This window comes from Camelus bactrianus, chromosome 11 (assembly GCF_048773025.1).
Source record: "Camelus bactrianus isolate YW-2024 breed Bactrian camel chromosome 11, ASM4877302v1, whole genome shotgun sequence".
NCBI lineage: Eukaryota > Metazoa > Chordata > Mammalia > Artiodactyla > Camelidae > Camelus > Camelus bactrianus.
Genome location: NC_133549.1, coordinates 20,920,243 through 20,934,340, shown reverse-complemented (window position 1 = coordinate 20,934,340; position 14,098 = coordinate 20,920,243). Strand labels below are relative to the sequence as shown.

Sequence of the window (14,098 nt, the reverse complement as noted above, 5' to 3'; positions counted from 1 at the left end):
ACCTTCCCTTAAGATGGAGTGGACAGACCATATGGTTTTAACATTGTTTCCTAACTATATAGCTCATTGTGGGGGCAACCAGTAGAGGAGTGTGTGCTGGGCCACACTGGCCAAGACCATTATTCTTGGCTACCTCCACTCTCCTGGGTAAAAGAATACACACCTGTTTTCCTCCCTTTGTTTTCTCATCCCCCACATAGTAAGATTCTGTCCAAAGAGGGCAGACTTGTAGAGTTCCTTCTATACATATCAAGCAACCTTCCTAATGGATTTCCATCCACCTGGAGATTCCTGGCCTCACCAGTATGTCGGACATTATCTTCCCTGGCATTTTACTTGAGTCTTTATCATGTTTTCATCTGCATATAAATGGGACTCATTTGAGATTTTTCTCCATTGGTTCTTTTATTTCTTTCTTCTGACAAAGTGTTATTACTAATGGACATTTAACCATGATTATTATAGTTCTCCAAACTAAAGCACCCCAAATATCTGCTGCCCCACTCCCTTCTTTCAAAAGATGACACGCTTTTCACTAGGCCCAGTGGCTTCATCCAGAAGATGTATCTTAGACCAGTTTCTTTTTCCTGTTCTGCAATCTGTATCTTGCCATGTTACTTTCCAATTTCAAGATATCTTTAATTGCTTTGTCACCTTCTCAATTAAAATTCTGTGACATTGGGTACCTCAAAGCTGACTCACAGATTATCTTACTTCAATCATTTCAGCGCTCAGCCAAGTGGTGCTGAGGATTTTCTGACCAGAATACTTACACAGGTGCTACCCGTCAATAGAAATAGAAACACAGTGCAGGGCGGTTGTAGTTACTCCATTTTACAAGCAAAGAAACTAAAGTTCAGAAAAGAAAATTGACATACTTGGGGCTACTTGATGTGAATTTATCCTCCCAGTCCTGCTGATGGTCACGACTTACAGTGAATTGAAATGATTCTTGGAAAAAATTCAGTCTGCGTTTGACATGGAAAGATACCTGAATCCTACACGTTTACACACACGTGCACATGCATGGATCCTTCACTCTAAGGCGCTCTGGCTTCAGGATCAAGCGTCTAATTCTGGCTCTGCTGCTTGTTCCCTACACTCTGGCTCCTGGTTCCCACATCTGTAAAATTTGGACATGGGTAGATTGCCCCAGTGACCCCTTCTGTTACTGGCTCTGTTTTCTGCATTTCTGGTGCTTGAAGATTTGTATGGAGGGAGAAAATTATTTCAACAAACTGAATCATGTGGGTACAGAGTTCTTAGCTTGTTGATAAATAAGATGATTGTCTATAAAAGATGAATAACAAGCACCCCCCCATTTATATGGCTCTTACTGTTTAATTCTCCTTAAAAGTGTGAATCTGGATCTCAGTTCTGTGTAACAGGCTCAAGGTCATTAAATGTACTTTATGGACCATTTGTTTAACGTGACCAAACTAAAATTAAGAAGCACATTACTCAACGTTTCTAAAATGAATGTTTTCAGTGGACAGATTCATCCTTGTGTTTTCATCTTGCTTTGGTGTAGGGCTGTAATGGAGTTATGGACGGATATTCTGCACAGACATTTATAAGCTGATGATGCCTGTTGAATACCTTTTATAAAGATTAATACTTTTTACTCTGTGCCCATTACCAGAGCATTAATCATCATGGCTTCAGCCTACACAGCTGAGGATGAACAGATGCTGAATTATTGCTGTCTGTAATCATAGTGGATCACACTGGGAAAGGGGGTGTGGAAGGGTGGCTGGTGTGTTGCAGGACCTCTGATCCCCACGGCAGATTTGCGTGGAGTCTGGGCCCACGGGCCAACTGCACCCCCCCTCTGTGCTCGGCAGGGAAAACCAGAACAACTGTGCTAACCAGTTTTGGCTTCCTTGTGCGTCAGATCTAAGCCTCGGCTCAGACTAATGGGCGCTGATGAGGCCTGCAGTCACGTACGTGTGAAGATGATCTGACAGGAGAAAGCTGTGGCCTTGATTCTCCTTCCAGAGATGAACACCAGTTCATTAAAATGAGAAATCGCACGGGGGGTCTTTAACATCTGCTTCCTAGCATACTCTGAGACGGCGCTGTTCAGCAGAAACAGAATGCCAGCTACACGTGTCATTTATAATTTTACAGAGTCCGCAGTGGAAAAAAAAAGTACAAAGCAATTGGTGAAATTAATTTTAATAATATATTTTATCTGAAGTATCATCTCAACATGACTTTGATCTAAATATTACAAATGGCATACTTTCCAATCCTTTTTTTTCATATGAAGTCTCTGAAATCCAGTGTGGTTTTTACATTTATAGCACATCTCAATTTGGATGCTAAATTTTCATCCCAGATACTCGATGTGCATTTTTAACATTTAATAAAATTTACCATCGGAAAAGTAGATTCACATACCCCAGTTGCTCCAGTGTTCCAATAACTAAATTAGGTGTCATGTTTTACATTTAAGTTAGAATATTACATAAAATTGACTAAAATTAAAACTTCCACTCCTCAGTGGCACTGGCTACATTTCAGGGGCTCACTGGCTACCTTATTGGATAACAAACTCTAAAGCATTCGTTTTTTTGTGTGTGTACTTTGTTGAAAAGGCTGTCTTGGCATAATAATACTTCTGTTACTGTTATTGACAGCTACCATTTATTGAATACTTACCATTTGTCAGATACACACATTATATCATCTGGTTCTCACAGTAAACCTGGGGAGCTGACAATAGCATGCCCATTTTGCAGGTTAAGGACAGCTAAAGCTTAGAGAGTTTAAGTAACTTGCACAAGATCCAAAGCAAAGAATGAGCAAGGTGGATTTTCTTATTTCCTTATGTGCTTGGGTAAACTGAATTTTAATGGGATTAAAAGGCTTTTCCAAAATTGAATAGACTCTTAGTCCCAAACTCCCAATTTATCTCTCCTCTCTCTCTCCCCTTTGGCAACCAAAAGTTTGTTTTCTATCCCTGTGAGTCTTGGGACTAACAGACACATACTAATGTATATAAAATAAACACTAAGGACCTACTGTATGACACCGGAAACTATATTCAGTATTTCGTAATAACGTGTGATGGAAAAGAATCTGGAAAAGAATATATATACACACACACATATATATATATACACACCTGAAACTGTACACCTGAAACTAACACATCATTGTGAATCAACTATACTTCAGTTAAAAACAAACAGAGTCAAATAGACTGGCCCACGTTCCTAGACTTCTGGTCAAGTATTTGCTGCAGCTGTTTTCCATGCGTTGTCTGCAGGTAGTTTATTTAAAATATGTCTTCCTTTTAAAATACAAAGGTTGGTTTCATTGGTTGTTTTTCTTCTGTTTTTGAGTTGGGGGTTGGGTGGCCAGCTTCCTAGGCTGTCTGTCTTGAACCTACTGGGAATGTCGGCGCAAGTCATGCTGTAGGAATGACATTCTGTTCGTAGAGAAGGGTATTCAGGACACTGAGCTGGGACGTTCAGAATATGGCGGGAGAGTCTTCTTCCTTGACTGCCAGAGACAGTTAAAATAGTTCATTGCAGGCCTGAGAGTGTGTGTGTGTGTGTGTGTGTGTGTGTGTGTAAGTCACGTCCCTTCCTCTGTGCTCTTGATTTTTTTTTTTTGTCTTGACTTACAATAAAATTTCAGGACCTTTAGTGTTATTTCCAAACTTGGGTCCCACCGCTTCTTGAACAAACTGACAGGAGGTAAAATGCAGAATAAGAGGCGTCCTTTATAAAATGAGGTTCCTGTTGCTGGGGGGAGGGCTGCTGGGTGGCTGGGGCAGCACTGGGAGGCAGACCTGCTTCTCATTGGAGACTCTAATTTGATACCGTGCACCTGTCATTGCTCAGGAACCCGGACCAACACTCGCACACTCACACACATGTGTGGGGTCAGTGCCGATAAGGAAAGCCTGGGCCCCTGGCTGCTCCTGCCTGGGGATGTGGTCAGGGGCCGGAGCTCTCTCCTGGGGCTGGGAGGTGGTGGTCCTCCACACGACACGTTGGACTGCTCTCACCAAGTCCTTCTGCTCACATTGTCTCATTTTGTCTCTTCAGGAAATGTGCTTATCCCCCGGCCCCAATTAGTCCTGACCAGCCAGAGGTGGGGCGGGTGGTGAAGCTGGAGCCCCAGTTATCCTGTGGATGCTGGAAACAGCCCAGTGTGGAAACTGTGCGTCCATCCGAAGGATGAGAACAGATGGGTTTTTATGTCCTTGGGGACTCAGAGAATAAAATGTCTCTACAGTGACAGAATGGCAGTGAAGTGTCCAAAAGTTTGGTCATTTTTCCTCAAAAGAGACTGGGTAACAAATGAGCAGAGCTATCCAGACCCTGGGCTGGGGGGACGGTGGGCGTTCCCACCAGGAAGCCAAAGATGGTGGTTGGCATCTCGCTGCAGGAGACGAGCAGGACAGCCATCGTGTCCTCCACCCTGGAGTAATTCTGACAAATGAGACCAACACGCTCAATTACATCTGAGAATGGTGAAGTCCACCCCTGCCTGGCCAGCGTGACAGATAAATGGGGCCACATGGGATGGACTTGGGCCAGGGCATCTGGGTTGCTGGAGCCCGAAGAGCCATTTCTGCCATCTCTGAGTCCAGAACTGCGTTCCTGTGATTTTCCAGGACTGTTCAAGGACACACCCCTGCTCCCAGCCTGGGCTGGCCAGCCCACACGAGGCCTTCCACTGCTATTGGGTTCCTCCCAAATTTGTGTCAGAACATAGCTTTGTTAAACCCACGTAGTCCCTTGTTTTCCTTACTCATATTGTCAGGGTCCATCTTCACCTGCTCAGGTCTTCGGGTCTGTTACTTCTCCCACTGATATGTCTTGGACTCTCCAGACTTCCCTCCAGGATGGTGGTGGTAGCGATGGGGAAGACCAAGTGCACAGGGCCAGCCAAGGCTCTCCCCCTGTCGAGGGTGGTCATCCTGGAATATGTGTTCCAGGTGGAAGGGAAAGGGGACTCATCCTGGAGATGTTCTGCCTGGGACCCTGAGGATGCATCCAGGCAGGGCTGGACTCAGGCAGCTCAGGCAAGGGACCTTCCCAGCCACTTGGGTTCTCAGAATTTGGAGTGTGGTCCCTACACTGGTTGTTGTGTTGTGGTTAATTTAAGGCCAGCAGGGCACGAGCTACTGAGGGTGGACGTAATTTGTGAACGTCGGGATTCTGTAGGAAAGACATTGGACTTGAGATGCTTGTGGAGATTGTGTATGCTGTGGGTCAGCATTGTGGGCAGATGCGTTTTCAGGCTGGGTTCACTGCCGTGAGGTCATTTTCTTGTGGCATTTCCCTTGGACTTGTTTTGTCCTTGGGTGCCTGTGCACCCTCTTAAACTGGCAGCCCGTCTTGGCTCTTGGGAGCTCTTCTCTCATGTGGCATTTGGAGGGACCCTCTCCATGGGGCCTTGGGTTCACCCATTGGCATTGCAGGAAGGATTGGATGAGAAGATAGGAAATCATGTGAGGGCCCCTGACATCCAAGAGCATCTGACATGGAGGGACCATCCTGGTCCCCGTGGGACAGCGCCTTCTCCGCTTTCTCCTCATGCTGTGTTCTCATCCCTGACCTGCTGTGATTCTAACATCATAGTCATCTGAATTGCCCGGCCCCTGCCGGGAAGATGCACAGCATTTCAGCGTCTCTGCGTTACTTCTGATGCCTGTAATGGACATCAGTGAGTAAATGCATATATTCATGGAACAAAACTCATTCTGGAAAAATGGAGTTGCGATCAGTCCTTTTCTAGGGATTAAGTCTAAACAGAGTTTGAAAATACCTTGGCATCGCTTCCTACAGGAAATCCGCAGAAAGGTAGAGAAGGGGGAGGGCGAGCACTGTTCCTGCATCTCCTTGTCTGCACCTGACTCCCGCCTCCACCCCGGCCCTTGGGGAAGTCTGCTAAGCGGGTCTCTGCCTACTTTCAGGAGCCATTCCCATGTTGCGTGTTCATTTTTTTTTTTTTATTATAAAAAAAGAAAGAAAACCTCGGGAAACATTGCTGCAAAACATGCTTTTATGTATCATTAACATTGGAAGTCCCAAAATGTAAAATCCTAAAAACAAGCTCAGGATAGTGAATGTGTCAGAGCTCTGCTGCGTTTTCTCTCATGCTCTGCATTTTAAAGGCATGACGGTGGCTGGGCTTGTTTCAAAAAGCGGAACTGTTGTTGTCAACAGATAGTTCATGCTGGAGGGCGGCTGATGCTGGAGTTGAACGGGATTTCCCAACTGGAAGAGACAATTAGTAATTGCATTTCATCTCGAATCTTATTTGTGTCTGGTTTGTTGTTTGCCTTTAATTTTCTGAGCATCCTTTCTGTGGTCCTATCTAAAAGACAAATGGAAAGCCAAGTGATCCTTGACTCGGAGACCCCAGCGTCCCTTAATGGCACCACCACGCCTCCGGGAGGCCGTCTTGAGAAGCACTCTGTGTGCTTTTAATTGCCGCTTCCCGGGCTTTGCTGTTCTGCCTGTTCTTGACACCATATTGGGCCACGCGGGGCACCTGCCCTCCCTCGGTTTGGGAGACGTCGTTCATCTGTCTCATCCCGCATCTCTCCCTCTCCATCCCCTGTGCTAGTGCCGACATCTGATTGTGAATCAGTTTCCCCTCATTCTACACACCCCTCTTCGGTGGCCTTAGTCACATACTTGGTGTTTATCACAGCCTCAGGCTGTCGCTTCTTCGGTCCGTAAGGCCGAAAATCTCCAAGGTCTAGAACTCTCTCCATTTGCCTCCGAGGTTGGACCACTTGGATGTCCAACGGGCAGCTCACACTCAGCTTGTCCAAAACCAAACCCTGGTCCTTTACTCCTCCCTTAAATGCCCTTCTGTCCCCAGTTTCCTGTCCTTGGATGGCATCACACGAGCCTTGCTGACTCATCATGAGAATGCTGGGCGTTGCAGCCCCCACCCTCCTGTCCAGTTTATCACCCACCACCGTGTTCAGCCTGCCTCCAATTTGCTTTTGTTCAAGGCCTCTTCTTTCAAACTTACTACTGCAGCAGTAGGTCAGGCCTTTGCTGTTTCTTGCCTGGACTATTGCAGTAGCTAAATGCCCATTTCTGTGCCTCTCAGCTCCTCTGCCCTACCTGGACGCCATCACAGAGGCTCTCTCTAGTCTTCTGATCTGATCATATCCCTTCCCCATCAGCATTTCCCAGTTCTCTACCCCTTTCCATCTCACCCATCATGGTCAGGATGAACTCCAACTGCCTGTCTAGTCTTTTATTCTGCCCCTCTTTTCCCCGTCCGCCTGAACTGTGCATGTGACTCTGTGAATATGCCATACGCTCCTGTCTCCCTGACTTTGTGTATAGGCTTCTTTTCCTGGATTACCCACCCTACGTGGGAAATTCTAATTCACTTCGCAGCAGGTGAACATACTGCCTCCTGAAGGAGGCCTCCCTAACTCTCACCTCCAAGGTCAATGCCTGCTCCCCACTGCTGCCTCCCTCACATGCATCTGTATTAGCCCAGGGGTCTGGGAGGCCAGGGAAGGGCTGGGGACTCTTCACTAGTATCTGTGTCACATTGTAAGAGCACGTACCTGGTCCTGAGCATCTAACCTGTGCCAGGCCCAGGCCGTTAGGCTTGGCCTTGCAGGAGCACTTTGCGCCTCATACCATGAGTAGCTAGTACCATTGTGCCCGTGGTGGAGATGAGGAAACCGAGGCGCAGAGAGGCTCAGGGAGGTAACCAGCTCAGCCTGAGATCACCCTGCAAGGAGGCTGTCAGAATTTAAACCCAGACAGCCTCCCTTCAGATCCTGAGCTCTCAGCCCTCTGCAGACTGTGCCTCTGCAGGTGTGAGCCCAGCAGAGCGTCGTCCCTGAATGAGTACAGATCAAGTGGAGAATTTAGCAGGTTATGAACCCGCCACACTCAGAAGCCTTTCGAAGGTTTATGGGAGCAGAAAGGAACCATGCTTTGGTCCTCCTAGGAAACAGTGAGAATAGCTGCAGTTCAAATAATTTTTGTTGCAACAAGTATTCCTTCTATACTTACAAATCAGTAAGTTTACAGTTCAGCACAGAAAATTAGCTAAGACCCCAGCATGTGTGCTTGTGTTTGTATCTGCGTGCACACTGGGATGTATGTGCATGTGTATTTATATATGTGTTTGTGAATTACCCTTGTATATTTACACGGTGACACACACATATGTGCGCACATGTGAGTGTGTATGTGTGTGGATTATCTTATAGCAAAACGGGGGTTCCTGCCAGTCAAGTAATCTGACCCCCTCCAGATGTCAGTTTCACATTGGAGAGAATGTAAATGTGACGTGCTTGAAAACAGTGTCACAAGCTAGGGAAACAAGCTTCTAGCACGCAGAGTGGCATCTTGGGGGGGGGGCGGTCCCCCGCTGACTGGCAACCCGGTGTCCCCTGCAGACTGCAGAGAGATCCTGCTTCCCATGATGACGGATCAGCTCAAGTACCATCTGGAAAGACAGGAAGATCTGGAGGCCTGCTGCCAACTGCTCAGTAACATCTTGGAGGTTCTGTACCGGAAGGACGTGGTGAGTAACGGCGGGGCTGCCTTCACGGGCCCTGCAGGAAGCATCCGCCTGCAAACCCCAGAAACCCAGCCTCACAGGACCAAGGCACACTCAATTCATTTAAAAAAGAATGGCCTTAATTTTAAAGGTTACCCTTTCTCTTGCAGAAAGAGTCGCATCCTCAAATTATTATTTATTTATGTATAAAGCATGATAATTCCATGCTGTTTTGAGTTTGTTTCCTGTGACTTCTCAGGCACACGCCTCCCAAGACTTAGATTTGATATCTGAGGTCAGATGAAGGCTTTGATCTTAAAAACTGGAAATAAACAAAGGGATGCTAATTGCCCACAGTCTTTCTTTCAATTCTTATTTTATGAAAGTAATACATACACATTTTTTTGTTTGTTTGTTTTAAAGTCACTGATGCTTCCGAGAGCTTTGAGGAGAGCAGTTCTCTGCCCCCTTTTCCGGGTTCCTCTCCCCACAGGCAGTTTCTTTCTGTACTTTCTTAGCTGTCCTTTTTTTTTTTTTTTTTTTTTTAGTGGTGTTTCCTTTTGCATTTCTCAATTGTATGCTTATTTCACTGACTTTTTGTCTTAAAAGCTGGTGCAAGCACATATGGAAATGTCAGACCATATTGCCCCCCCCCCCCCCCGGCATATCCTCACCATATACATTTGGGCACATGTGAAGTCACTGGTTTCCCAGGCGTGTCTGGAAAGGTGTGCAGGGCTTTGCCCTGCTGTGCCTCCAGCTGCGGCCAGATGGGTCGGGGTTCTCAGGTCCACAGGGCTTGCTCCAGCTCCCCGGCAGGACTTCCAGGTACCTTCCCTGTCTCCCCCTCCCCCGCCCCCACCCGTCCTGCCCACTTTCTTGCTGCACCTGCTCATGCTCTCGGAGCCTGGGCAGTGTCCTTGAAGAAAGAGATAAGGTCAGTGAGTTCACTGCAGTGGTGGCTACAGCCACTCTTCTGGGGCAGTGCCTTTGGAAGGTTTTGGAAGCCTCCCAAAGACCAGCCTCCAGTGGTCCCATTCAAGGCCTTTTCCTTTTCTTATTGGATAAAAGTCGAGACTGAAGAGGTTGTAGGCAAACCTCATGGGGAAGGTGGTGCCTGCCCGGCCTGTCCGGAAGCACCTTGAAAGTCTATTTAAATACATTTAAAGTTCATGACGAAGAATCAACAGTCCCATCACACGCACAATAGAGGAGCATCTTTTTATCGGTAGAAGATCCTACGGAACTGTGGATTTCAGGTCGTGTGCTAAAATGATATTTAAACGTTCAATTCTGTGTGAGTGTTCTCACGTTATTCAGATTTGACATGCAGAGCAATCTCCAGTTGTTATCTGCTGGCCTTCTGTGCACAAATGGCCAAGTGTCTTTAGAAAACTAATTGGTGAGCTAATCAGGGATCATAAACATCATATTGTTTGAACAGATTTGCTTTTATTTTTAAGGTTTTCTTAAATTAAATTACTATGATTATATAACAGATTATCATTAATGGGCTATAATTAATAAAATGCCTTGAGTTTTCTTTGTGAAGGCTTTTGCCTCTGACAAGGACCATTTTTCATCTCGTTAAGGGTTGTAATTGATTTACTCTTTACAGGGTAAATGGATTCGATAGCAGCCACAGGGCTCGCATGTTAATGATTGTCTGAGGTGCTGGTTTATACTGGTGTGTCCTCCTGCAGGGGCCGACTCAGAGGCACGTCCAGATCATCATGGAAAAGCTTCTCCGGACAGTGAACCGAACAGTCATCTCCATGGGGCGGGATTCGGAACTCATCGTAAGTGCTTGGCGGTACACGCCTGGGGGCTTTCCTGGGAGCACCTTTCCCAGAAAAGTCGTTTACTCTCAAGCCTGAAAATCCATATATTGTTGGTCTTCTTCCAACTGCCTTTTGAAACTAATCTTATTTCACTGCCGTAGAGCGGGCAGTTGGGGTGCCTTCCTTTATAGTCTAATATCTTCAATGTGCTCATTGCCCATGTTTCTAGAAGCAAGTGTCAAAGTTGAAGAGTGAGCAAAACCACATTTGGGGGGACATTTCTCACTGCTGACTTCTAGCACAGGATGTGTATTTTCTTTGTATTTTCTTCTAAGTCCTTATTCTTCTGGCAACTTCTTGCTACGTGTTTACCTTTAAGATGCCATTAATAAAATTTTATGAAGGGCCTTAAAAAGTAATTGAGGCACTTGGCTTAGCTATTTCATTGTCTACTCTAATGTATTGTAGGTGCTCCTCTTAAACAGATTGTCAAGACAGGGAATGGTGTCTGTTACTCTTTTTCTCAAGAAAGTTTTAACAGCCATTTAGACTGTCTTTCAAATTTTATTTAATGGTCCTTTTTGTCCAGAGTTTGCCACTCTCCTCCTCACCATCCTTACTCTTAAATTTGGTTTCGTGGGCAGAAGATGCCCGTGTGGGTCCCGCTGAATTTATTTTATCTTTGGTACCTGTTACCATTTAACTAAGTTTGGTTGAGCGCATTTCAAAAGAATAACTTTCCTAATCGAAGCACAAAGATCCAGGTCGAGTTTTCACCGGCAATCACACTAGGTACATCGGTCTTCCTTGGGTGACTTTGGTTCTTTCTGCCTAGCCTGGGGGAGGGTGAAGTTAGGTGGCATATCTGTCTACTTCAGACCGTGAAGCAGGAATGGACCGCTGGGCTTGTGTTGGTTTCTGTGGTTGGCACCACAGAAGGGATGCGGTGTGTGGTTTGGGGTGCATCCCAGCAGGTGGAAGATTGCTGCCTTCGTATGTTTCCACCCAGTGAAAGTGTCTAGTTTATGTGTCAGAGTTTCAGCACCTTACATGCAGAGTTTCCTTTTGAAGGTACGTCGCATTTAGGTTTGGGCTGTAACATGGATAAATTAGGCAATAAAATGTTTCCGTCTAAATTGGCTCTGTTTGCAGTGTACTTTTCCATTATTCTGTAAAAGTAAATTTGCTTCTTTATGTTCTTTGTCTGAACTATTTTTTTCTCCAATCTTGAAACACTTCTGCATAGGAGGGTGGAGACTGAGTCCAATGGAGCAAGACGTGGGGTGGCTCTGGGAGCGCCCCGGGGTCGGTGGTCCTGTCGTCTTGGGGTTGGCCCTGGAACCCTCACCTTGGAGCTGTGGGAGGCCCCCGAGTAGAACGAGTGATATGTACTTAGAGCTGAACCAAGATTGGTGTCATTCCGCTCAGACCTGTATTGGAATGGCTGGACCAGAGAGGGTGGGGTGACATTCTGGCTCTCGTGGAGTTACAGTGAGTGGCTGGTGGGCGCTCATGATGGGCAGATGGGGGGAGGTGGCTGATGGGGAGGCAAGTGAACTGATGAGGTGGTCCTGTCTCTGGTTAGGGGCTTGACCCTAGCGCTGTGTTCGCTCGGGGCACGGTGCACTGGCCGACAGTGAAACTGGGCAGAGGAGGGCGGGAGGAAGCCCAGAATGGATGGGACCTTGGGATGTGGAGAGAGTGTAGGACGCGCTCACAGCTCAATCAGAGGATCTAGAATGGCGACTTCTCTCAGACCACGTGGTCTAGGATGCCTTTGGGAAGTTTCTCATCTCTCCGGCATAGAGATGATCGTGGCGACAGTAATAACAGCCGTTCTTCAGCGAGCACGCTGTGTGTGCCGGGCCCCGCATCACTATGGGGGACTCTCCTTAATCTTCACGTCCGTCATGCCTAGGCCCCTGCAGAAATGCCCGGCAGAGAGCTGGGCGGTGGTCCTAGTCCACAGCCAGTCCATCAGTGCTTGTGTGGAGCCCTGGCTGGGGCCAGAGCTGCCTGTTCCCGGTCTCCTCTGTAAGACTGAACCTCATGATGCTGATCTCAGCGGTGTTCCAGGAGGTACTGAGGAGGGCTCTGAATCCCTCCTGGATCTGCATCCAGGCTAGGGAGGCAGCCGTCCAGGGGAGGAATAAGCCTTTCTGTTTTCTACCCTCAGTTGTTTCCATGGATGAAATGCTAGGATTTCCTGAATGGAAGGGCCAGATCTCTGCCCTTACGGGCTTGGAGGAACCCACGTGTTCTAGGAACCCTTAGAGGCCCTGGGAAGGCCTTTGCACCTTCAGACAAGGGGGTATGAAGGAGAACGCAGGATCAGTCTTACCTAGCTGTGGCCCTGTTCCTACTGAGAAGGTGGCGGGGGTCCAGGGCCCTGTCAGGGAGCGGGGGGAGTAGGGCGAACTGCCCGCACCCAGGCCTGCTCCCCACTGCCCTGTCCTTCCCCAGCGGAAGTCTCCAGAAGCAGGAGCAGGATTTAGGTCCTATGCTGACTCCTCCCAGTCCTGGCCCCTCCAGTGCCCAGCGATTCCTTCATGGAACCAGCCAGGCCGTCAGGGAAGGAACCTGCGAAGGGGAACATCTGAATAAAGTGTCACTGTTTACTGAGTGATGACGGCGTCAGGATGTGTCCAGGGAGGACAGCTCCCACTTAAAATGCGAGTCATTGGGAAGCATGTTTCTGTCTTCAAGGAAGCGTGTCCCCTTTGTGACGGCCACGGAGTGCCGAGCCGGGGACGCTGCACCGCGCGGCGAGCCCGACCTCACTTGCATGCAGATTTATGCGTGCACTTCTTAATGTCACTGTTGTTGCTCCGTGAATTTAGATGAAAGGAAGATCTGGGGAATAAATATCCCTGCCAGGGTGGACGAGAAGCTTCATCCGTGGACCCTCCCGAGTGGAAAAAGAGCAGAAGGTGGTTTCTGGGCCTGCTCCGGGCAAGCTGTAACATGCCATCCATCGTAACACAGGGGCTCCAGGCCTATGTTCCTGCTGCTCTTTTTGCATCAATGGAATGGAAGTGGCGTAGCTATGCATCAGCTCACAGATTCCCCGTAGTCACTGAGAATGCGTTTAAAAAATTAAAAGGATTAAAAAAAAAGTTTTGAATAGCCTTGCTTCACTTAACGATTTATTCCATGATATGGTCAACGAGCATAGTAGATAGAAATGTGACCTGTGTGTCCGTCCGAGTAAGTTATCAGTTGGGGATGCTGCTGTGTCTGGGCAGATCCCCCGTCGATTTATGAATGGGACCGAGAACCGGAGAACGTCGCACGTCACTGGATAAGCCGTGATGTACAGTGTACGCCTTCTCTTTATCTGTGTCTGGGGTATCTCATCCACACCACGCAGCTGGCTGCAGATCATTTGTTTTAGTTCATTTCATACCTTTCAACATTATATTCGAAATGGGCTGTTGGAATGCATCTCACGCACAGGATGAAAATACACCGTGGTCCCAATGTACTTGTACTTTTTTTTTTTAAACAAAACTCCATTTGGCGAGTTTAGAATTGTAGATGGTGTGGGTGCCTAAAACGCCCTAACACCAAAGCCTTGGAGTCACCTCACCACAGGATTAAGGTGACGTTTTATATCCCAGGATGGTCTGATACTGTAGAACAGTTGCGTGAAGTGCTGAGTTTTCTATTATCAGATTTCAGATTTACTTTCTCTCTTCCTCTTGACAAGGGTTCTAGGCCCTCAGCATCGGGTCGCCTTCTTGGTCATTGTGTAGGGTCCTGAGCAGGGGGCCATGGTGGCTCAGGTGTTCTCGTCTTGTGGA

General features: G+C 47.3%; 1 protein-coding gene across 2 annotated transcripts in view; it reads left to right on the top strand.

The window, feature by feature from the left end:
• The window catches only part of DOCK1 (dedicator of cytokinesis 1), a 484,307-nt gene that overhangs the window by 178,093 nt on the left and 292,116 nt on the right, over positions 1 to 14,098 (top strand). For both annotated transcript variants that reach the window (XM_074373399.1, XM_074373400.1), the window contains exons 26-27: positions 8,411 to 8,538; positions 10,218 to 10,313. In XM_074373399.1, coding sequence (XP_074229500.1) covers positions 8,411 to 8,538; positions 10,218 to 10,313 — 224 coding nt within the window. The remainder of the gene's footprint in view (positions 1 to 8,410; positions 8,539 to 10,217; positions 10,314 to 14,098) is intronic.